General features: G+C 40.4%; 2 protein-coding genes across 3 annotated transcripts in view; one reads left to right on the top strand and one right to left on the bottom strand.

Moving 5' to 3' along the window:
* Positions 1-2726, top strand: part of LOC133521057 (uncharacterized) — a 142673-nt gene extending 139947 nt beyond the window's left edge. The window contains exons 10-11 of the mRNA XM_061855786.1: positions 543-704; positions 855-2726. Of these exons, the coding sequence (XP_061711770.1) occupies positions 543-704; positions 855-2114 (1422 nt within the window). The 3' untranslated portion in view covers positions 2115-2726. The remainder of the gene's footprint in view (positions 1-542; positions 705-854) is intronic.
* Positions 2727-3574: 848 nt separating this feature from the next.
* LOC133521052 (uncharacterized) lies at positions 3575-22791 on the bottom strand. 2 transcript variants are annotated; one of them, XM_061855781.1, is made up of 11 exons: positions 22112-22791; positions 21595-21827; positions 20339-20442; positions 19312-19465; positions 18544-18720; positions 17824-17993; positions 16103-16283; positions 13939-14351; positions 11734-11917; positions 11306-11413; positions 3575-10435 (listed from the first exon to the last, which is right to left on the bottom strand). In XM_061855781.1, exons 1-11 carry the CDS (start codon positions 22318-22320, stop codon positions 10206-10208), a joined length of 2163 nt encoding a protein of 720 aa, XP_061711765.1. In that variant the 5' UTR covers positions 22321-22791; the 3' UTR covers positions 3575-10205. The 2 variants fall into 2 exon arrangements, with proteins under 2 accessions (XP_061711765.1, XP_061711766.1); XM_061855782.1 differs by having other exon boundaries at positions 3575-10432.
* Between the last annotated feature and the right edge of the window lie 113 nt (positions 22792-22904).

Raw genomic sequence — 22904 nt, 5'->3', positions numbered from 1 at the left:
ACACTATGAGTAGGGTCTAGTGTTATTTTGCTGCGATTTTCGGAGGTACTTCCCCAGTTGGGCTCCGCTCTAGATCTGGAATGACATCCGCTGTGCTGTGCCCTACCACACAGAGGGAGATGACATTCACAATGCCCATACCTCTCTTACGCCTTCTTTGGAGTAAAAGAGAAAGATCTCCGCAATTTGCGAATTTCGGTTTTCGCGATAGGCCCTCTGGTATGTTCCGAGCTGGGATTTGAATATGCTTTACCGCTCAGCTAAAGAATTCGTACAACGGCCTAGACTATCCGTATTATCATTATACTGTAATACCTATGTCAATATTATCGGATGTCATCAAATCGTTTGGATATATATTTATTGCTGCGATAGGTACTTACGCTTCAATATATATGTGATACTGCGTTAGTACCTTTTACTCAGGAGTACCTGCATTATTAATGAAGAATACAAAAAAATCACAACTTCTTGCTCTCTTGATAATCACTTAATCAGTTAATAGCGGCATTTGTTTAACTCTGGTAAATTGTTTTGTACAGAACGAAGCAGCATCATTACGTGCTGAGCTCGGCGCGTTACGGTCAGCAGCCGAGCAAGCCCAGAAAGCCAAGGAAAGCCTTCGCACTGACAACACGCGCCTTACACACAGAATCTCGTACCTTGAAGAACAGGTGGCTGAACTCCTCGCGAGGCATCCTCAGGTACTCTTCAGAACGGGGCACCCTCACTGATATTTCCATATTAACATCAGGCTAGAAATCTAACTGCCATGTTGCTTGCTCTAATGTTCGACGATGTCTGTAAAATTAATTCGATGTTACACTTGTAACACTTTGAACGTCTGTTTTCAGCTGCAGCCGGTCAGCAGCAGCGACAGCTGCATAACGGTCAACAAGACCAAGAAGAACGTGACCAACATCAGCATCAGCTCCGAGCCGCACGCCAAGAGCCCCAAGTCCGAAGTCCAAGTTTTCCAGAAGGGTCCAGACATCACAGCGATTGTAGCAAAACTACCAGGGCTTGATGGGGCAGAGGCAAGTTTACCACTAATGCGACCGAGGTCTAATGCGTCTGGTGCGTCCAGTCGCGCTGCGATTTCCCCCCGCGCGTCGCCCGCACCCCCCGTGTCCCGCGCACATTCCGCACACAGCATGGAACCCCGCTCCCGTATGAGGCACTCCCTCTCCCACCACTGCATCCACGCAGCCGATTATAGCGCGGAAACAGACGCGGCTATACGCATGATCGAGCGCAACCAAAGACACATGGAGAAGCAGAGGCTCAAAGCAGAGAAGCTTAACCGTTCTAAAGAAGATCACTTCCGCTCTGATAGTGATTTGGAGATGAAGTCACGTGCGAGCGCGCAGCCTGATCGCCATTATGAGATCAAAAAGGCTGCCGACAGGATAGAAGAGAGTATTAAAAAGACCAACTGGGCGGAGCGAAAGACGTTATCTATTATTGAACAGCTGAAACGCTCGCAACGCTTAAGAAAGTTAAAGAAAAACGATAGCGCTGAAGACGTGCATGTAGAATCAGAGCGGCACTACATGTACCACAGAATTGACGGAAAAGTTCTAGAAAACGCCCACAAATCTAGCAGAAGAACATCGAAACTACATTCCCGAAGTGCCAAGTCTTCAGAGTTCGAGTCGGAATCAGATTACCCGAACGGGGATATCTACTCCAGCTCGCCACGGATCGACTACGGTTCTGAAACCTGCTCAACAAGATTGAGTCACTACAAGAAGAATGAGGACAGGAGTGAGGTGAAAAGCCGACCAACGCCGCCTCGGAAGCCACTACGTTTATCGTTGCATAAAGCAAGAAGCGCGCATTCTCTGATGAATGGTAGCGAATCTGAAACGCCAAGTAGACCGCCTTCTGATATGAACGGAGAGGAGTCCTGTAAGAAGCCAGTGAAAAGAACACATGCCAGTGACAAATGGGGTCGCGAGAGACGGAGTGAGGGTGGCAGGGCGACTCCACGGCCTATCAGAAGACATGCGGGGTTGAGCTCTTGCGAGACGCCGGCGGCAGATGATTTGTATCCTGAATCGCATACGCCGCTGCGGGCTATGAGCGCGATCAGTCCTGGCAAGTGGTGCTAACGTCTGGTGAGCGGGAAAGTTCTGTTCTCGAGTACAAATGGCCAGCATATATGAAACCTTTAAAAAGGGTATAGTGGGGCCATAATTTGTCAGGAATTCTTGTACATTTAATAGATATAAATGTCCAGGGAAAAACGATAAGCAACCTTTGTTTATAAATTTGTTACTGGATAATTATTAATATATTTCAAGAATTAAATAATCCTTATTGCGACTGGTATCGCATCATCTTCACCCTGGACTCTCCATATATTATTATACTGTACTAAAATTGACAACACGGGATTTAAAAATGTATCGTGAAACGTGGTAACGCACCGTCGTAAGTGTATTTGTAAGATAATTATTATATTTAGATTGATAGATTGTTGTATAAAATATGCACATCTAAAGCCATGAGGCTAATTGTATTCAGTTAGAAAGCCAAGTTTAAAGACCGGACCAAAAGTATCCTGCATAATAAATTGTACAAAGAAGCGCGCTAATATATCTGACACTGATCTGTACATTTTTGGGCGCTTCATTCTGCAACGTATTATTGCAATTAACTGTACTACCATCATAAGACTGATGCGTAATTAAGGTAGACGTCCACAGGGCCGCATCGCACGCAACGGATCAGTGGACGCACTTGTGTGAATTTCTATAGTAAGAATACTAAAATCTAAAATCCGTTGCGTGCGATGCGTCCAATGCGTGCGATGCGGCTTTGTGGACATCTACCTTAAACCTGTTTTGGCGAGGTAACAACCATTGGAAAACTCGTTCCGAGGTTCCAACGATATTGTAGTACAAATTTTATGTAATGATTTTTTGGCTCCGGCCCTATTTTGTTCAACAAAAGCCTTACTTCTTTTATTGTGAGCAGTCAGCTCCCGTCTTAATGGCACTAATTGCAATAATGTCTTTAAAAAGCATCTACCATTATAGTATTAAGGTTCAAATTTATGTAACTGTTCATTCGAAACCCAATCAGCCACGCGGGTGGCAAAAACAACAGAGCATTACTTTGGAGATAACCATACTTGTTATCTCCGAATGGGCTGTTTCATGAATTTGAACCATATCAATAGGATGTTAAAATTGGTTTTCAAATGGCTTGTTCCCGTGTACTTATGACGGCGTTTTGGCAGTAGCAGGAGTACTCGCTGCATAAAAGAAACAATACATTTTTTTAAAGATTAGGGTCTGATACCGAAAGTCATTTCATAAAATTCATACTATATATGAGACAGATCAGCTTGTTGACAAAAAAATATGCCATCCCGTTTTAAATATGACAATAATTTGAACGTGACTGCAAAAGGTTGTATTTAATTTTAAGTAGAAATAATCTAGATATAACTACCCGCACAGTGTATATTGTACATTAGTATATACAGCACCCACCGCGATAATACTCACTTAGGTACCTTGTATTTATATAGGAAAATATAATAAGGTAAATACAAACATAAGAATGAAATTGGAACTTTTTATTTTTTATTAAACCTTACAATTACACAAATAAAGTCAACATTATAACGCTCGCGCGCAGACATGTAAACAGCTATTGATTGTAGAAGAAGCGTAAAGTTTGTGAAAAAAATCTTACCTCAGTTCGACAGCCTAGATGGGGCTGTACCATAGACATAGTATTTTCTATAGATGGGCTATACGCGGGCGTCCGTGAGGGACAAAACATACAAAATGCGACGAAATCAAAAATGTGACTTTCCTGACAACATACCAAAAATAACCTACATCATTTGGTCGGGTTCATTGTTCCCCACCATAAAAACGCTGGACGCCAAAAAACGATTTCATCACACTTGCTCGAAGAAGATCTTATTTCATGCAGGTGTGCTGAAGGACAAAGGCCTATTTTGTTCCCGCGGGAGTTATAGGTTGTGGAAAAAAAGCTATAACTCCCTAGGGAGTTATAGCTGTTTTTAAATTATGTCGCTTATTCATACAAACCAAGTAGCATAAATGAGTTTTAATTTTAAAATACTGACGTTTATAATTTAATATTTTTGTTTACGTTTAAAATTATTTAATTTGATTAATCTAACAGCCGTTTTTAAATATTTTTACATAATTTTCAATCGTGGCTGAATGCCGAATAGGTCTGTGCCTTCGATGCCTCACCTGCCAAGAAATTACAAAATGGCGGACGAATGTTTGAAATCACCGAATTTAAGAATTATTTCGCTAAAAAATATTTTTTTCTTCGCAAATGTGATGAAAAACATTGTGTGTAACTCCGGGGGTAAGAATATTGCAAACTCGGGTCTTTAATTCCCTCCAGCCTGCGGATGTCGGGAATTATTATTGTCGTATCCAAAATTTCACTTACCCCCCTCGTGACAAACAATAATATGACATGGACAAACAATAATAGCACTTTCTCTGCTATTCCTACTAAAAGTTCCATAAGACCATCCCGATCGGTGATTTCCCCCCCCCAACCTCCCACGTCTAATCCGGTTAAATGCTAGATTCATGGGCTGTACGGTAGGTGGATTGTCTAACGTCAAGTTTTACGAACCTAACTACTCCAGCTGTCAAATCTGAGGTAAGAATGTATCTTACATTTTACACCTCTTCTACTATTAACAACTCTTTGGACATAAGTATAAAACCTCGATAAAATATAACACATTCAGTCTAAAAGGCCTTTTTCATAGCAGACAGAGACGCAGCTATCTGATACAATTTAATTTATACTACTATCTCATTCTATCATATAGCTGCGTCTCGTTCATGCTGAATTGGGCCTCAAAAAGCGATTATTACTCGTCATATTCCTACTAACAACAGTCAAGAAAACAATCCAAAAGTAAGACCCAATTTACACATTGATGATTGTTAAGTGCGAATTCACACATAGTGGCAAATGTATGAACTCACACTTAATAATAATCAATGTGTAAAATTGATATATATCTAAGGACAGGCCTTACGGGCACTATAATAAGAATGTTGCTAGTTCAGTGGTGTCACTCACGAATTCAAGCCAATCGTGCAGTCTAACGGAACTAGTTGCGACCAATCGCGCGCGTGATGCGAACTCATCAACCAATCGCGGCGTTAGACTGCACGATTGGCTCGAATTCAATATAAAGATAATGATAGTTTATTATTCAGGTATATTACAACGCGCTTATGAACGTCAAATCAGTCTACTTAATGTGCGTGAAACCGCTTTACCGGCCCGATTCTTATTGCCCGTAAGGCCCGTCCTTAGATATATGTCAATGGCCTAAGGCCATTTTTAGGTATTTGAATATTTCTCCAATAAGTTAGTTATACAAGTAATATGAATAATAACCGCCTGGCTACCTCGTCTTAGATTAAGCATTTCGATCTCTTTCTTTACATTAGGTCAGAAAAGGATAGCAGGTTTCGCCTAGCCCGTGACAAATACAAATATGTGACTCAAGTGAAATCATCTTGCATCTCTATCTAATACATACGATTTAGGAGTGAGAGCAGGATGTGAAAAGCTTATAAAATAGCTCCTTAGTTGTATGAGAGAAACAACTAATAAATAATATCTGAATGGAAAAAACGCAGAACATATGCGGGTATTTTCTATTATCGTTGTTCAAGAAAAGCACTAATTTTCACTCGAAAACAATAGGGAGTGTTACTGCAATGTTCTGCTGCAAATATTGTAAACCATCGAGTAACTTATACCATAGAGATATAAGAAGTAATAGAGTGCTCACTCCATACATCAGTTTTGGTACCAAAACGCTTATTATTTTCGCAGTCGACATCTAGCATCGAGTAGCGGAACTCTCAGTACTGCTACTCGACTATAGATATCGCGGCAAAAAAAAAGTCTAATGCTCAACGATGTTCAGCTAATATTATAACCAGAGTAACCGGAACTCTATTTTCAACTCCTACGCTTACTCTGGTTATAATATTAGCTGAACATCGTTGAGCATTAGACTTTTTGTGTGCCGCGATATCTATAGTCGAGTAGCAGTACTGAGAGTTCCGCTACTCGATGCTAGATGTCGACTGCGAAAATAATAAGCATTTTGGTACCAAAACTGATGTATGGAGTGAGCACTCTATTACTTCTTATTACTCTATGCTTATACATAAATAATAAATTACCCATGAAAAAAGAATGTAAATGAACATATATGCTATATAATTGTTACTATTGGCTTATATCTAAGGACAGACCTTACGGGCAATGAGAATGGGGCCAGTACAGTGGTGTCACGCGCACGAATTCGAGCCAATCGCGCAGTCTCACACCACAACGCGATTGGTTGATGAGTTCGCATCGCGCGCGCGATTGATTGCAACTAGTTGCGTTAGACTGCATGATTGGCTCGAATTCGTGAGTGACACCGCTGAATTAGCCCTTCTTAGTGCCCTTTCTTTCTTAGTGCCCGGCCCGGCTTTAGATATTTGTCAATGATTGTTTTATATTTTGCGACTAATTTTTAAAAGTGTTTTATCAATAATACGTAGTTAAGATCGCGCGCTATTCTAATGATAAACCCCCTTATTAATAAACGTCTACTAAAGTTACGATGCCGCTAATAATCGTTTGTCCCTTTCCATCAGACCAATACGTCGGAAAGGGACAAACGATTATTAGCGGCATCGTAACTTTAGTACACGTTTATGAATATAATTGCTGTAAACTTCAGAATAGACTATTCTATAAACTAAAATCGCGGGAACTTTTCGTGAACTTAGCTCGTTTTTGATACAGAAATTTAGAATCAAACATTAAAGCTTTATAAACAATAACACAATAGTTCAATTCATTACATACGTGATATCAAATTAGAACGATAACAGGATGATATAATTATTATGGTCAACATGGGAAAAAACTCTTATATTGTATGGTTATTTCCATCTGTTACCAATTTGTTTCCATTGGTAACAACTGGTTTTTTTTTCTCAGTTGAAATTGGAATGGTAACTAACAAACAACTAACTAAAAATAATTCCCTGTAGAGTCAAACCAAGATAAGATGGCTGCGAATTTGATAGCCCAGGCGGTACACGGGTTATTTTGATAGCACAGACGGGGCACGGGTTATTTTGATAGCCCAGACGGGGCACGGGTTATTTTGATAGCCCCGACGGTACACGGGTTATTTTGATAGCCCCGACGGTACACGGGTTATTTTGATAGCCCAGACGGGGCACGGGTTATTTTGATAGCCCCGACGGGGCACGGGTTATTTTGATAGCCCCGACGGGGCACGGGTTATTTTGCACTTGCACCGTCTAGGACTTAAAAATTGCTGCCAACTTATCTTGGTCTGAATCTACAGGGAATTATTTTTCTCTTTTCCATCTGGCGTAACTACCGAGGATTTCTCTATTCACTTTGAAAACCAGAATATATTTTAAAAGTGGAAAAATATTGCCCTGGGTGAGAGTTCAACTCACGGCCTCTGGATCAAGTCTCACCCGGGGCAGTATTTTTAGGGTTCCGTGGCAAAAAACGGAACTCTTATGGATTCGTCATGTCCGTCTGTCTGTCCGATTATGTCACCGCCACTTTTCAGTCCAGTTCCACTTAATAGCATCGTTCGCAGACGTTTCTGCTTGTTAAACATTAAAAAATAATTCCATACGCAGTTGTTTATTTTAGCATTCTTAAACTCAATAATTACGTTTTTTTTATATTTACTAATTTGGTTATTTTTGACAGCGTTGTAAGGCCGTGGACTGGACACAAGCGGAAAATCAAGGCCGATTATACATTTGTTCGAGCGCGATGTATAAATGGCTTTGATTTAAAGCGCGCCGCCAGGGGGACGAAAGGGGGGCTGTTCCCTTCGGGCATTCGGCTCCGTTCGGCTCAGCATTGCTCCGAGCAATTATTAGGGCTCGCACAACTTGTCGTCCCTTTGCGTGTACGAGCACAGATAAGATGACTTGAATTTTGACAACCTTAATTGGCGGCAGAGACAGCACCATACATAAGAAAGGGACAGCATGATTCGTCCCTGAATCGCTGTCAAACTTCGGTTATGTAGCAAATTTCTTTTCTGTACGGTAGTGCTATTACTTATTGTGGCGCCGCTTGCGTCCAGGGCGCCGCTTGCGTCCAGCCCGCGGCCTTACAAAACTTGCTACAAACCACTTTTTTTTATGTGCGAATCTATTTTTCGCACTTGTATCGTAATGTACAAGCGCTGACTTTACTGTGGTCACAATGTAAAAATACCACAAACACAAGAGTTTCCTTTCCCACAATTCCCCTTTAATTCCATGCAAGAAACATGACAGTAGATATTTACAGCTATATGAAGTATGTACAGTCACCGCGCGGGCGAAGGCTGACTGTACACCATATATGTTTAACGACTATGAAAATCTATGGCTACATTGGCTACTGTAAAGATACGCATATATGATGTACAGTTAACGTTTTGGTCTTTCCATGGGTAAGCGATGGCTCCGACACACACATGATAACTATTCTTATAGATAAAGTTGCGATGTCTTTTCAGTACAATTTAGCAAAGATTTTGTGTTTAAGGTTATAAATTTTACCCATGTTTGAAATATACTATAAAAAGATCTTGAAATACGTTACCATACAATTTGCCATTTTGTTACCTTTAGAAAGACCTTTACACCTAATCTAGACACACTAAACAATCCCTTACTCTCAAATTTGACACAAAACAAAATATAAAAATAATATACAAAATTATAATTACAACGGCCACATTCGATTAATAGTTGATTTAGATAACATTACCTTTCATCTTTAGCCTTGAAAAACAGACCTTATACGTAATGAAATAACGTTCAATTTCATACGACTTATTCAGCGATCGAGCGCTAATTCGAAAAATAAATGAATATTGAGCTTCAGACGCTCCGTACAAGCAAAATTCAACTTTGTTACAATGATTTAAAGTCGTATGTCGCATGGAGCGTCCGGAACAACCAGACAGTACTGGCACAATAAGAATAAAATTAGTACAGTAACTTTATACAGGCATTTCGAGTTGCGACATGATCACATTAACATTACTCTACTGAGCTAATTTTAAACGGGAGCAAATTTAGACTTAAGGTCTTCGCACACTATACCAATTCCACACCAACTCAACTCACTTTTGGTTCACCTTAGTGGACGACGAGTGGACGACGCGTAGACCACCCGACAGTTACCTAAATTTTAAACATTGTACTATAGGACATACAAGATAAGGCTTTAACTTCAATATTTAATTTTGAGTCGAGTGGCTGTTGAGTTGAAACAATGTGCTAAGACCTTAGAAGACTCGAGTTCGTACCAACTCTAGGCAGATAACGAAATTTCGATTTCCGTATTTCGCGGTAGGCCCTCTGATTCGGCAGCGTTCCAAGTAATGATTAGCGACTTGGAACTCAGAACATCGACCGAAGACTTTTACCATGTAGAATATTATGTGCGATTCACCACAAACGACTGTCGTGAGCGCTTGTTAAACGAAATTGAACCTTCCATGCAATATTTACATTCCATATTTATATGGCAGCGGCGCAACGGACTGAATGTGGAATACAACTAATGTATACATTTAAATTCCTTTGACTTAACACGCACTCAAATAACATATCATACCCGAGCGTGGATTTCCGGAGACTTCTTGACTTAGAACTAGGGTTGCCAGGCCATAAAATGCAAAGGCCGGACTGCGCACTACATAAGGCCGGACATTTTGCCCTAAAAGCCGGACATGTTTTTTTTTATTGCCAAACAATGTTTTTACAGCTGGGCTGTTGAAAAAAGTATCTGACAAAAAGCCTGACAAAAGCCGGACAGGCCGAACACGTACATATTTGGCCGGACGCGACCGCAAAAAGCCAAACATGTCCGGCTTAGCCGGACACCTGGCAAGCCTACTTAGAACAGGTAGAAATCGAAGTAATAGCCAGGATCGACATATTTTAGGTGCCTACCGTTGTACTTTACGCTTTAGGAATTCTGATCGCTTATAGTCGTCGCACGTGGCATTTAGACCTACTCTGATTGAGTCGTTTTTTATGAGAATATCGTTATTTTGGATTCTAGAATACAGCAGCCGAGTTTGACTTCCTTATGGATAAAATCTAGACCTAAAATTCAAAGCAACGGCCAAGATTAACGTATTTCTTAAGCGCATACGGGAGCGGTAACTCTTTGACCGACCTCTTCATAAGGATAGAGAGACGCACGCGCCGGGCGTCGCCGCCGTCGGACGCGCGGCGCTTGTGGCGCCGGCCCGACGACGAGTCCGACGTGCCGGACTCGCCGGAGCCCGACGAGCGCCGCGTGAAGTGCCGCTTCTGGCGGCGGCGGCGCCCTACTGGGGGAATGGTTTGGTCAAAAACTGAAATACATGTATTAGGAACCTATGAAATTTGCGTTTTGTATGGAGAACTTTAACGAAATTCGATTTTTCATACAATGAATTTTGATTATTTTGTGATGGCAATTTCGAACCAAACAAATTTTTGCCAGTAATCTGAGACATTTTTAAGGCACATTTTCTATCTCATTTTTTTTTTAATCTGTCCCGTCAGAAAAATATAAGTCATTTAAATACTCGAGCTGGCAGCACATGAAAAGAGCTGTTTTCAGGGCGGTATTCTGAATACATAAAACAATAAAAGTAGCAAATAATTGTATGTAAAATCGTTGTTATGTAGCGCACTAATGAAATTAAAAAATACTTCAAAGTTACTATTAAAATAAATAAACTATGACATGACTAATACTTATGAACAAAAACGCCAATTTCATAGGTAATGACCCAATATTATAGAAAGTGATCGAGACGTTCAGTGTCTATACTTTGTATCTTTAGGTATTTAAATAAAAGTAAGCATTATCTACCCACAATTGGCTCCTTAAGCCAGGTGAGGGTAGATGAGAACATTACATGATAAAATAATGTAGGTTAAAGTCAGGTCGTTCAGTGACAGATCCAGGCAAGTTTGTAAAAATACAGAGTATAGGACTGCGAACTGAGGTCTTCAACATTTGCTTACAGTTCCAGGTATATTATATCGATACAAGATCGTCATGTATGGAATCGGGAGTCAAATATCAGAATGAAGCTTTTAACAAAACTATAATTAACTGAATTTCCGAATTCACAACAAAAAATACATTTGAAAGCGAAACTGAGATTAAAATTGAACTGGAGATGAAAAGATAGGAGAAATAGACTCACCGGTCCTGGAGCCGGTGTCGGAGTCCTGGCCGGAGCGGCGCGAGCTGCCCGCCTCGTAGCCCGTGCTGATCGGGGAGGAATCCGCCGACGGCGTCATTTCACCTATACCTGCAAATAAAAAATAATTAAATACACAACTTTCGGCATCATAATTTCAAAACGTCGGCCTAAGGTTGGCGCTCGACGTCGGCCTCAGGTCTCACATTACTACAAATGCTTGCCGCTGTCAAGCCTCGACTTTTCGGCCTGGTCGCCGTCGGCGTCGAGGCTCATTTGATCGTACCCGGTGTGTATCACTACTGCTTACCGATGTCTATAGCATCTGCCTCGGCGGCTTGTCGGCACTGGCCGATGAGCCGGCCTCGGCCTTCTCGCCGACGGCCCCGTGACTCGCTTGCTCGATCTTGGTTTGTATCACTACTACTTACCGCTATCTAGCTTCTGTCTCGGCGGCTTGTCGGCGCTGCCCGACGAGCCAGCCTCGGCCTCGCCGTCGGCCTCGAGGCTCGCTTGTTCGGTCTCGGTGTCCTCCTCCGGTTCGTCGTCCTCGACTTCCTCCTCGTCCGCGTCCCAGTCCATCTCTCGGGATGTCGTGGCTTCACCGCCGCCCATCTTGTAAATAAGAGAAAAATTGAATTTGAACGCGTGCTGTTTGTGGAGACCGGTCTGTTTAAGCTTACACGGGCTACATGTTATGTTATAAGTATGTCACTTTACTTTTGAGTGGTCATTCGGTTCTTGTCTGTTTGTCTGATTTAATTTCTTGTCTTTTAATTATTTATTTAAGAATTCAAGCCTTGGAGATCCTTTACATCTCTAAGAATAATTTAATGATCGTTTTTTTTAATTATATTTTATCTCTGAAACTTAGAAACTTATACATCTCTAAAGAAAGTATTTGTTGGTTGTATTTTTTTATCATGGTTTTTTTGTGTAATTCGACATTTAGAGACTGTATACATCTCTAATAAAGTATCTATTATTTCATTGATTCCATATTTATAACTGCATTTTGTTATTTATATGTATAATTTGACATATTAAAGTGCCCCTGTCGCTTATTTGCTGGATAAATGTTGATATTTCGTTTTGTACAATTTCAGCTTCTTCCTTCGGATCAGCTGACACATCAGGTTTTGAGTGCGGGAATAATTTCAAGTATTTATAACCTTGTTTATTGTAAATGTGGCATTATCATGAAAAGGGACCTTATTGTCGGTAGCGCTGCGTTGTTTATAATATGGGAGCATCGTTGATAATGGCGTAAGCGCCACCGACAATAAGGTCCCTTTTCATAGATAATGTCACAAATTAGTTTACCGAACTATTTAAAAAAATAAGTAGTAAAGTAAGCTCCAAATTTGTAAATGGGTGAATCAACTTTTTTTGTTTTGTTATCCTGTCCCGTTGTCCAAGGGACAACAGTGGCACAGTTTGTTTGAAGAGACGTTGTGTGCCGTTCTATTAACGTGCTTAGTAGGGGGCCCATTATGGACATTGGTTATAACGACCACAAAAACGCAAGTTTAATACATTTAAGTACCATAAAATCAGTATTTCAATGAACTTTTGTCCCCTGGACAACTAATCGTAACCATGGCAACGAGTGACGCTAAAAAGTTGATTCTCCCAAATTTAAAAGTTATTTTTTGGCTAGTGTAATATTTTTCCGCACTCAAAACAACCGGGATAAGCATATATAGAACGTAATAGTTAAAGTACCAATTGCATCTGAGCGAACGAAATGCTCACAAATATCTGAACATGACTAGATACGACGACCGGTCTGGCCTAGTGGGTAGTGACCCTGCCTACGAAGCTGATGGTCCCGGGTTCAAATCCTGGTAAGGGCATTTATTCGTGTATTTGTTCCTGAGTCATGGATGTTTTCTATGTATTTAAGTATTTATAAATATTTATATATTATATATATAATTGTCTAAGTACCCTCAACACAAGCCTTATTGAGCTTACCGTGGGACTTAGTCAATTTGTGTAATAATGTCCTATAATATTTATTTATTTATTTAATATTTACTTAAAGAAAATAGCAATCAAAATGGGTCCTACTCATGGGATATCGGGAAACTGATTGCCAGATAGACGCGAAAAGAGTATGTGTGAATAGAAGTTTCCACCCGGGTTAGGTGTTGCAAATGACTTGCACAAGCTCTTATTTTCTCAAACTTATATTTAACGGCATATTATTGGCTTTGTGCTCTGGTTGTCAACTAATTCGCAGTACATAGGAGGGTAGTCACATTTTTAGGGTTTCGTAGTCACCTAGAAACCGTAGTTTCGCCATGTCCGTCTGTCCGTCCGTCCGCGGCTAGAAAACTGCAATTTGGCATGGATACATAAATTATGCATGGCGATAGAACGGTAAAATAAAAACTACAAAAAAAGTTTAGGGTACCTCCCATACAAAATCATAGCTTTTGTTTTTTTTTGCTTTGACCCAATAGTGTGGGGTATCGTTGGATAAGCCTTTCAAAACGAATACGGGTCCCAAAAACAATTATTGATGTTAATATTTTTGTAAATAAGTTCGCCTATTTTGACAGAATGGTAACTATACCCTACACTGAGCATGGTCCGACATGCTCTTGCCGATTTTTTTTATCCCTACTCACCTTTCCCAAGTATATCTCGACCTCAGCCGGCATTTCGTCCTGGTCGTCCTCGCCGGGCCCGTCCCTGCGGCGCCTGCGCCTGTCCCTCCTCGCAGTCCTGTCGTCGCGCGGGTGGCTCCTGTCGCGCGTGCTGTCCGCGTCGCCGTCGCTCCTCGTGTCGCGCTCGGGCATCCTGTCGCTGTCGCCGTCGCTCCTCGTGGCGCGCTCGCGCGTCCTGTCGTTGTCGCCGTCGCTTTTCGTGTCGCGCTCGCGCGTCCTGTCGCTGTCGCCGTCGCTTTTCGTGTCGCGCTGGCGCGTCCTATCGCTGTCGCCGTCGCTCCTCGTGTCGCGCTCGGGCGTGCTGTCCTTGTCTGCGGTTGCGTCAGCTGCGTCTGCTGAGGTGGGCCGTGTTCTGCTAGCTGATGGGACTGGTTCTGTAGATTTAAACAATATATAAGTATTTAAATTAGTATAAAGGTCAGAGTACACCGGCTGCGTGTGAGAAGACGCGCGTACGCAAAAATTTTGAAGTCACATCACGCAAGTAACGTGCACGATGTGTAATTTCTCGCATATTACAACGCGTATATGCTTTTAGGGTTCATCAACAACAATTGATGGATCTATCCACGATACTCGGCAGTAAATTATGAAATTTCGAATACATGAAAATTTAGCAAATAAAATCTAAAATTCGGATGAGAGTTTTAGAAAGGTAAATGTTCAATGTTGATAATGACCTCTCGTAAAAATTAACTATATTTCGTACGCTCGGCCAGATAGAGATACGCGGCCGGCAACCCCGTTTCTCGCCGAGATTTGTATAGTGCTTTTCTCAAACTTGCAATAAAAATAATAATAAAAAATAGGATGATGATGATTGTTATTATTACTTTCGGGGTATTGAAAGGGGCACGAAAATTTGATTATTTTTACACTACGACGCACGCATGAATTTTAATAATATTTAACAAACACAAAAAAGAAAAAACACAAATAGACAAAAAAAAACATAATGGCAGAATTTTGCTTATAGGTTTTTTATGGTTGAATGCCAAGGCGTGCCTTTGACGTTTAAAAACAACAGAAGGTCGCCTTACAGGCCTAGGTGTGTAAGGCAGTATGAAATTCCTTTTCACGTCAGCAGCTAGAACAAGGGTAATTTGCTGCTTAAAAACAGTGAGCAAAATCGCATTTTGCTCACTGAGTGAGACAAAATAACATTCAATTGACCTTTATATTCGAATGTCATTTCAACGTGCGGGGCCTAATACAAGTTCGAAGTATTTGGATTCTATTGTCTTTGTCCCTTTCACGCCATTAGCAAAAAGAAAGAGACAAAAAAAGTGCATACGTAATTCAACGGTATATTGACGGTTTATAATATACCCCCGAAATAAGTCAGACCACATCGTTCCAAAACACCCTACGAGTCTTCATTCGTAATAAAAGTTAAATAAAAGTTTAAAATTTAATAAAAACACCATATTATACGTATTTTATTATACAATGGAAACAATAAACTTATACAAATTTACGCAATTGTTACGCAGTAAATAATTCTACTTAACTAATTTTTTACGATCTCTACTATAGTTGACAAATAGTATCCGCAATTCGGACCGTATCTTACAAAGTTTTTATTTAAAAAATAAAGTTGGCGATTGAACTGTCAATTGATGTTCGTTAATTCATTACGTTCGTATTATTTTATTGAAATTTCTTTCGTTTTGTTTTATTGCGGTAATTAAACTTAATTGTTAGAATATTTTCAGAAAACATGAGTGAAATAGTGTTGAAGACGTATTACATTTTTTCAGGTTATATTTTTTGATGGCTGACTGACGTGAAAAATTTTGTGTACTACACGAGATCAAAGTTATTTACATCTCGTGCGCTTTTGAGTCCCTTACTACGCTCAAGATTCTAAATTAGATTCACTCGCTACGCTCGTGAATCTATTATAGAATCTTTCGCTTGCACGGGACTCAAAACAAGCATTCGAAGAAATATCAAACTTTGCTCTCTTGTTGTACAAATAACTATTACATATCATCATCACTCATCGCACCTGATATGTAGTATTTCCGGACCTAATTTGAAGTAAGTCATGTCAAAATTTCATTACATGTTTGAGAAAAAGGATATTAATTTAATATGGTATAGTATAGGTAGTAGAAGTTACCCGGTTGAGCGACGCTGTCGGCGGCCGCGGGGCGGGCGCGCTCGTCGTCGCGCAGCTCGAAGGTGAGCATGCCGCGGCACGGGCGCGCGGCGCGGCGCTCGGCGCGGCTCCACGAGCGCGAGCGCGCCCCGCCCGCCCCGCCCGCCCCGCCGGGGCTCCTCGTCTCGTCGTCCTCGGCTCGCTGGACGATTCATTCAATATTAATAGTCTAATCAATAAAGGTCTTCGCACACTATACCAATTCCACACCAACTCAACTCACTTTTGGTTCACCTTAGTGGACGACGCGTAGACCACCCGACAGTTACCTAATTTTAAACATTGTACTATAGGACATACAAGATAAGGCTTTAATTTCAATATTTAATTTTGAGTCGAGTGGCTGTTGAGTTGTAACAATGTGCTAAGACCTTAAGCCTACAACCTGCGGCTTCGTAGATAAGCTATCGAAATCGATGTACATATACGCAAAAAAAGTGACATTTACAGCCAAGATTTCGATTTGGCATTATAACATGGGGTAAAACATACCCAGTTAACCTTAAAAAACAAACAAAACAAATAAACACTGTAGAAAATGTTCGTCAAGTGTTTCGACATCTGAATAATAAATGGCTCGTGTATTATATGGCGTGGTATTCACACGGCAGGATTTATTTTAGCTGTCTATCTAGGATACGACATACTGTTGAATTATAATTATAAGATACCGATAATACCTCGTAACGTTAAGTCATTAGGGTTGTCATTAGACAACGGTCGTTGAACAGCGCAGCTTAACATATTAATAGATAACATCATACCACGCTAATGAGGACTTGAAAAGCGACTACGGCACAGTGGTATGGGGTATAATCACTGTGACAATACTTCATTAACCTGCGTTGTGAATAATGATGGGCAATTTCTAAAACATTTCACATAACGGTGACATATTTCAACTTTGAAAATTACATATTTGATAGGAAATGTTTCTGATAGAAATGTTACCAAATAAATTTCATGTAACCTATCTGCTGCTTTTGACGTCAGTAGAACGGATTGTCATCGAAAAATTCGAGATTAGATGACAGTAGCCGCGTGGCGAAGGGGTAATCATATTCGGTTGTTATACGGTGGATGGAAGTTCAAGACCACGTTACGCTGCACTCAATTTTTTTTTTTTCACATCTGCTATTTGTTTTGCTTTGTATATTAAATTTATATATTAAACATATTATGTACTTACATGATATTTCATTGTAATCTGTCATACATGAAATTTCATTTTACTCTCTCATATTCTCCGCTTGGCATTTCATTCTATTTGACATGCTATGATTCCGATATATAAAAAAATTGTGAACAGTTTTGAGACAGGAAAGCGGGCAGAGCTTTAATTATATATCTAAACATATTGTAAAATCAAAGTCGCCCCGCAGCGTCTATGTCTGTTCGTTAAAAACTCGAAAACCAAGTAAAATTTAAAAAAATATAAACGAAATTTTCCATTTGAAACTTATAGCAACTTACATGAAATTTAAGTTAAGTATCACTTTGGAAACTTACAAGCTGCCCATAACTAGTTGTGGATTTAGTTCTGGCAGTAATATATATGTATTAATGTAATTACTAACATGTAGCGATGATGATAGTGTACTAACAATGTTTTATTGAATTTTAATATTCTGAAATAAAGGTATTTAATTTAATTTAACAGAACAGTACACAATATACAGTACCTGGTCGGTGGAGTCATCAGGGTTATCGTCGGACGTGTCGTCGGACGGCGCGTCGAACCGCAAGGCGCCGGCCACTCGGGACGGGCCCATGCTCAGCACTAGGGACAGTAAGGCGTTCATCTCGCCCGCGCCGCCGTTGCGGTCCAGGTCGTGAAGTGCGTTTAGGCCTTCTATAGAAGAAATAATAGTGTGAAATATTTCTTAATATGATTTTTGATTATAGATTTCAGAATATTTTATTTTAGTGTTTAATCGACATTTGCCCTAAAAATACCTTTATATAACACGCGAAAACACTATCCTGATAGTGAGCCGGGCCTGCCATTGTCACTCTTTGGTCTACAGATTCAAAACAATGGATCGTTAAAGTTAAATTTAATAAGCGCCGAACGCTCACGTGATGGCAGGTGCTTGTTTTTATATCACACACACTAAAATTACAGTTTTATTGTCCAAATTTGCCCAACTGGTCATAAAAGTGTGTGCCTCAATTTACCGACATTTTTATAGAAATATATTATAATAATTGAGTATCAAATTGACCAATCGAGCTGAGACAATTATTAAAAAAAAAAATTAAAAAATTTGAACTATTTATTTATTTTTTAGAAGTTTTACATCATTACATGTTCCGATACTTAGCTTAATCTAAATTTGTTTTAGATTATTGGCCAAGACGAGCAGGCTATAATTTAAATTGGTAAAGATTGGGCCACTCACCAACGTCGCTCTCATCCTCAATGGGTATGCAGATCCTCCGGGGGCACGGCTTCTTGGCGGGCGGCGGGCGCGGCGGCGGCGCGCGCAGCTCGGGGTGGCGCCGCCACACGCCGCCGCGCAGCGCCGCGCGGACCATGCCGCGGCACAGGGTCTGGAGGCGCGCTGGGCACTGTTCTTCTACAAAAACACATCCAAATGAGCGTGGTACTAGAATATAAACCTTATCTAAAAGATAGCAGCTCTGAACAAAGAAAACCTTTAAGGCATTCCCTTTTAACCATTAGGCGGGTCCACACAGAGCGAGCAGCCTCGCGAGGAAATTTCCTCGCTCGGCAAACGCCCGGCCTCGCGCGGCCGCGTGCTTGTGTAACTTTTGCCTCAGCACGTTTGCCTCACCCGAACCAATTTGTTCGACAAGATGGCGTCACTAGGCACATTCACAAGGGCCGTTTTGTGCGCGCGAAAATTGCCTCGCGCGTACGCTCGCTCTGTGTGGACCTATTTACCTAAAATCAAGGCTCAGCCTAAACCCATTGATCGTCAAAAGCGTCAAATTACGCTTTAGCCCATTATCAACTTTCGTGCATTTCGACAAGGTTCACGATACGCCATATACGATAGGCGTAGCGTTTAAAGGATTCACTAAAGCCATATTGCTACACCGACTTACTAAATGGATCACATCACTATATCAAAAATCCTCTAAGGATCTATTTTTATTTAATATAACACTAACACAGACCACTAATGGAACAGTAAATAACTTACCCAATCTGATAAGGTCCCCTGCCTCCTCCTTCGTGGGCACGCGCAGCGTCGCGAACGAAACGTTGAGGACGCTGCGGGACGTCCACTCGGCCTCGCCGAGTCTCTTCACCTGGACTAGGTTGTCGTTTAGTGGCATCACTAGGATGCCGCCCACCTGGAAAGATAATAAATAAGAACTGTTTCCAACAGCCAGAAATATTATAAGTATATTTGAATGAAATGAAAGTAAAGGAAGTGAAAGAGCCACGTTAGGATCGTAGCAAGTGGAAATCCGTAGTCTCTGCCTACCCCTCCGGGAAATAGGCGTGATTATATGTATGTATGTATTTGGAAACTCTGATTTTGAAGTCTATCAAACTATTCAAATGGTAAAGGCGGGTCCACACAGAATGACCCACTCAAGTGGAGGCAGGGCTCCACAGACCAAGCTGCTTCGCGTGGCAATTTCCTCGCGAGATGACTTGTTCGATGTGGACCCGCCTAATGATGCATACACAAAAAGAAAAACATACATAAAGCAAGGCATTCCCCCAACATTAGTTAAATATCTAAACTTTAATGAAGTATTTGAAGGTTTCCTTAGTGACTAGTTTTATTGAGTATGCTATGGGTCCAAAAATCTATAATGCCATTCCTGAACAAATTGCCACTATATCAAATGACTATTCATTTTATAATAAATTAATAAACTGGCCAATTAACAACGCCTTTTATGACATTGATGAAATATTGCAAATGTAGAACATAGTAAAATATTATAGTTTTTAATTTGTAACTTTATTGAACACATTATGTGAATATTTTTTATATTATTATCTAGATGTTGGTATTAACTAAAAAAACTACTCAATCTGTCTAGTTTCTAGGCAGGTCATTTACGGTTGAAGTTAATTTAGTTGACAATACTAACGCTATGACATCTCCAATGTACAGTAAACCCAAAATGGCTCAACAATTAAAGTCCGTGACAGACATAGCAGATTGACCAATCAAAATCTTACTTTAGTATCTCGGAAACAAGACATACCTTGATAAGTTGTTTGAAGTAATTCTGATACTCCTCCGGGCAACCCGCACCGCAGTAGACACGGTCATAGGGTGCTCCCAGTGGTGCTATGCATAGTCCATTACCTATATAAAATCCGCAAAACTATTTAGCCATGAAAAGGTAACAGAGTTAGTTTTAAGTTTGTAATATAATATTAGTATGGATGATTAAAACAACTGAAGAAAGCAAGGAAAAAGGGTTAGCAAGGCATTTCATACATTGGCCTGCCTGTTAATTCCTATCGCATGTAAGCGTCTTTTCTCTAACATGTGTATTTTTATGATTTTTTGCGTCTTTTCTCTAACATGTGTATTTTTATGATTTTTTGCGTCTTTTCTCTAACATGTATTTTTATGATTTTTTGTGTCTTTTCTCTAACATGTGTATTTTTATGATTTTTTGCGTCTTTTCTCTAACATGTGTATTTTTATGATTTTTTGCGTCTTTTCTCTAACATGTGTATTTTTATGATTTGTTTATAAATTATAATAGACACGTGTATATTCTTGAGTGGCAGATTTGCCTTGCCCTAAGGTCAAGTAGGCCAGCCTAGGATGGCAAGATATTTGGGGAGGCAATCTATATAACAAGGTGCTGAAAAAAGGGCGGCTAGTACTTAATAACTGGGGCCTAGGGGGCCAAGGCTGTAAAATCGCCAATAAAATTCTCAAGCAATCTGTTATATTGAAACATGGATACAAATTCTAAATGCCTCTGCAGGTTGGGCAATAAATATACTGGTACAACAGAATCCGCTTATAATGACATCAAAGGGAAGTGACAAACATCTCGTACTAAGCTGGAGTCATGCAAATCATAGTTGTTCTAGATCCTATTTTAGTTCAGTTTTCCCAATTAATCCCAAATTCATTTGCAGGAGATGAGATTTATCAGCCATGCACTTAATATCAACTGTCACTGAGAATCTAAACCAGTGGTGGGCAAACTACGGGCCGCGGAAGGATTTTATCCAGCCTACCGGAGGTCCTTCAAAATAATCGAAATTTTGTCATAATTCCATAAAAATAGGATTATTAGGGCATAGTAAGCAATGTAATGTCATTATAAGCAAAGTCATCCCACTTTGATACAGTTTTATATGAAAACCAAACTGCACAGTAATTTCATCATATTAAGCAGTTGGTCAATATAACCAGAGTCATAGTAAACTGATTCCACTGTAGTTTATAAATACAACAAGAAAAGTCAGAACATTGAATTCAAATTTGACTTACCCTGGTAGTATTTAGGCTCACAAAAATCAAATTCATCCAAAACTGGAGAATTTTCTATGAACTGTCCAAGCCTTTTATTAGCATATTCCACCACCATGGGATGCACCTCAACCCCATGGTTGATGCCGCTGGAGCCCAGGATCAACCCCACCAGGGTGCTGAGGTAGCCTGTACCCGAGCCCACATTCAGGAATGACAGCCCCGGAGCCAACTCCAGACCTTCCATCACTTCACTGTCGGGCAAAGAGTTCACCCGTCAAGCAATTGTATAGAACACCTATAATATGTTTTACAGGATGAGAATATGGGACCTGGATGTGTAAAGACAAAATATTTACTGTATGTCATATGCATATTAGATCCACTTTTCAACTGTTGATGCTACAGTGGACAAAGAGGTCAAGTTTCAGAGAGTTAACGTAAAATGACAAACAAGTGATTATGTTTGGCGATTATTATCAAAGGCCAAATGTTTACGTTTACTTTTGTTTGTGAGGATGTCGCTAGGGGCGCGTACCTGTAGATACAGGGCGCGGATAGGTGTAGCGAGCCGTACCGCCACGCCAGGTCCTTGTAAGCCTGGTCCCGTGCATCCCGCGTCATGTAATCCGCGCGGTCCAGCGCCCTAAACACTCGCTCCACATCCCGTGACCGAATGTAGTTGCTGCTTACAAGGTTGTCGATCAACTCGTTATTATCCCTGCCCGAGCTCACGGCGCCTCCCATTTTGTTTGTTTTTCCGACCTTTCCTTGCACCACCCGACTCCTCAGCTGATAAAAATTGTGACGTCACACTTGTTTTTCAACATAATTCGTCGTCAATATATCACGTTCACCACGATCTGACGATTATGATACACCATGTATAGAAACAAGCCTTTAAATCAATTGTTTTTAGAAGAAAACGCGATCAATTTCGTCAGAAATCCAAGAAATCGAACGAGACAGACCAGAGTAGCTCACATGAAGAAAATTGTAGTAGGTATTTTTATTTTTGTTTTCTCTTGACTGTCAAAAAAAACCGATCACTGATTGGTCTAGATAAGAAAGGGACAACGACTCACCAATCATAGTTCAGCATAAACAAAGTCAAAAAATCGGAAAGTAAAATCGATTGATTTGTTTTGTAACGTTTTGTGGATTGTTGTTACATGCAATGTTTTAATTTGGAAGCCTCACTATTAAAACTATCAGATTATATTCATTACTTCTTCAAATAAGTTTAATTAAATTGCATTATTAATATTTTATATGCATACGTGGATCTCGTGAATATAGCATACTCTTTCTATCGAGTCTATAGTCTATAG

The sequence above is a fragment of the Cydia pomonella genome, chromosome 9 (genome assembly GCF_033807575.1).
Source record: "Cydia pomonella isolate Wapato2018A chromosome 9, ilCydPomo1, whole genome shotgun sequence".
Lineage (NCBI taxonomy): Eukaryota > Metazoa > Arthropoda > Insecta > Lepidoptera > Tortricidae > Cydia > Cydia pomonella.
This window is presented reverse-complemented; position numbering and strand designations above follow the sequence as displayed.

Excerpts from the sequence above, each read along its gene's own strand:
- LOC133521052 (XM_061855781.1), bottom strand. The coding sequence starts at position 22,320 with ATGGGAGGCGCCGTGAGCTCGGGCAGGGATAATAACGAGTTGATCGAC. Across the intron at positions 16,284-17,823 it reads CTGATGACTCCACCGACCAG|CGAGCCGAGGACGACGAGAC; the intron begins GTACTGTATATT and ends TGAATCGTCCAG. Across the intron at positions 10,436-11,305 it reads CGACACCGGCTCCAGGACCG|TAGGGCGCCGCCGCCGCCAG; the intron begins GTGAGTCTATTT and ends CCATTCCCCCAG.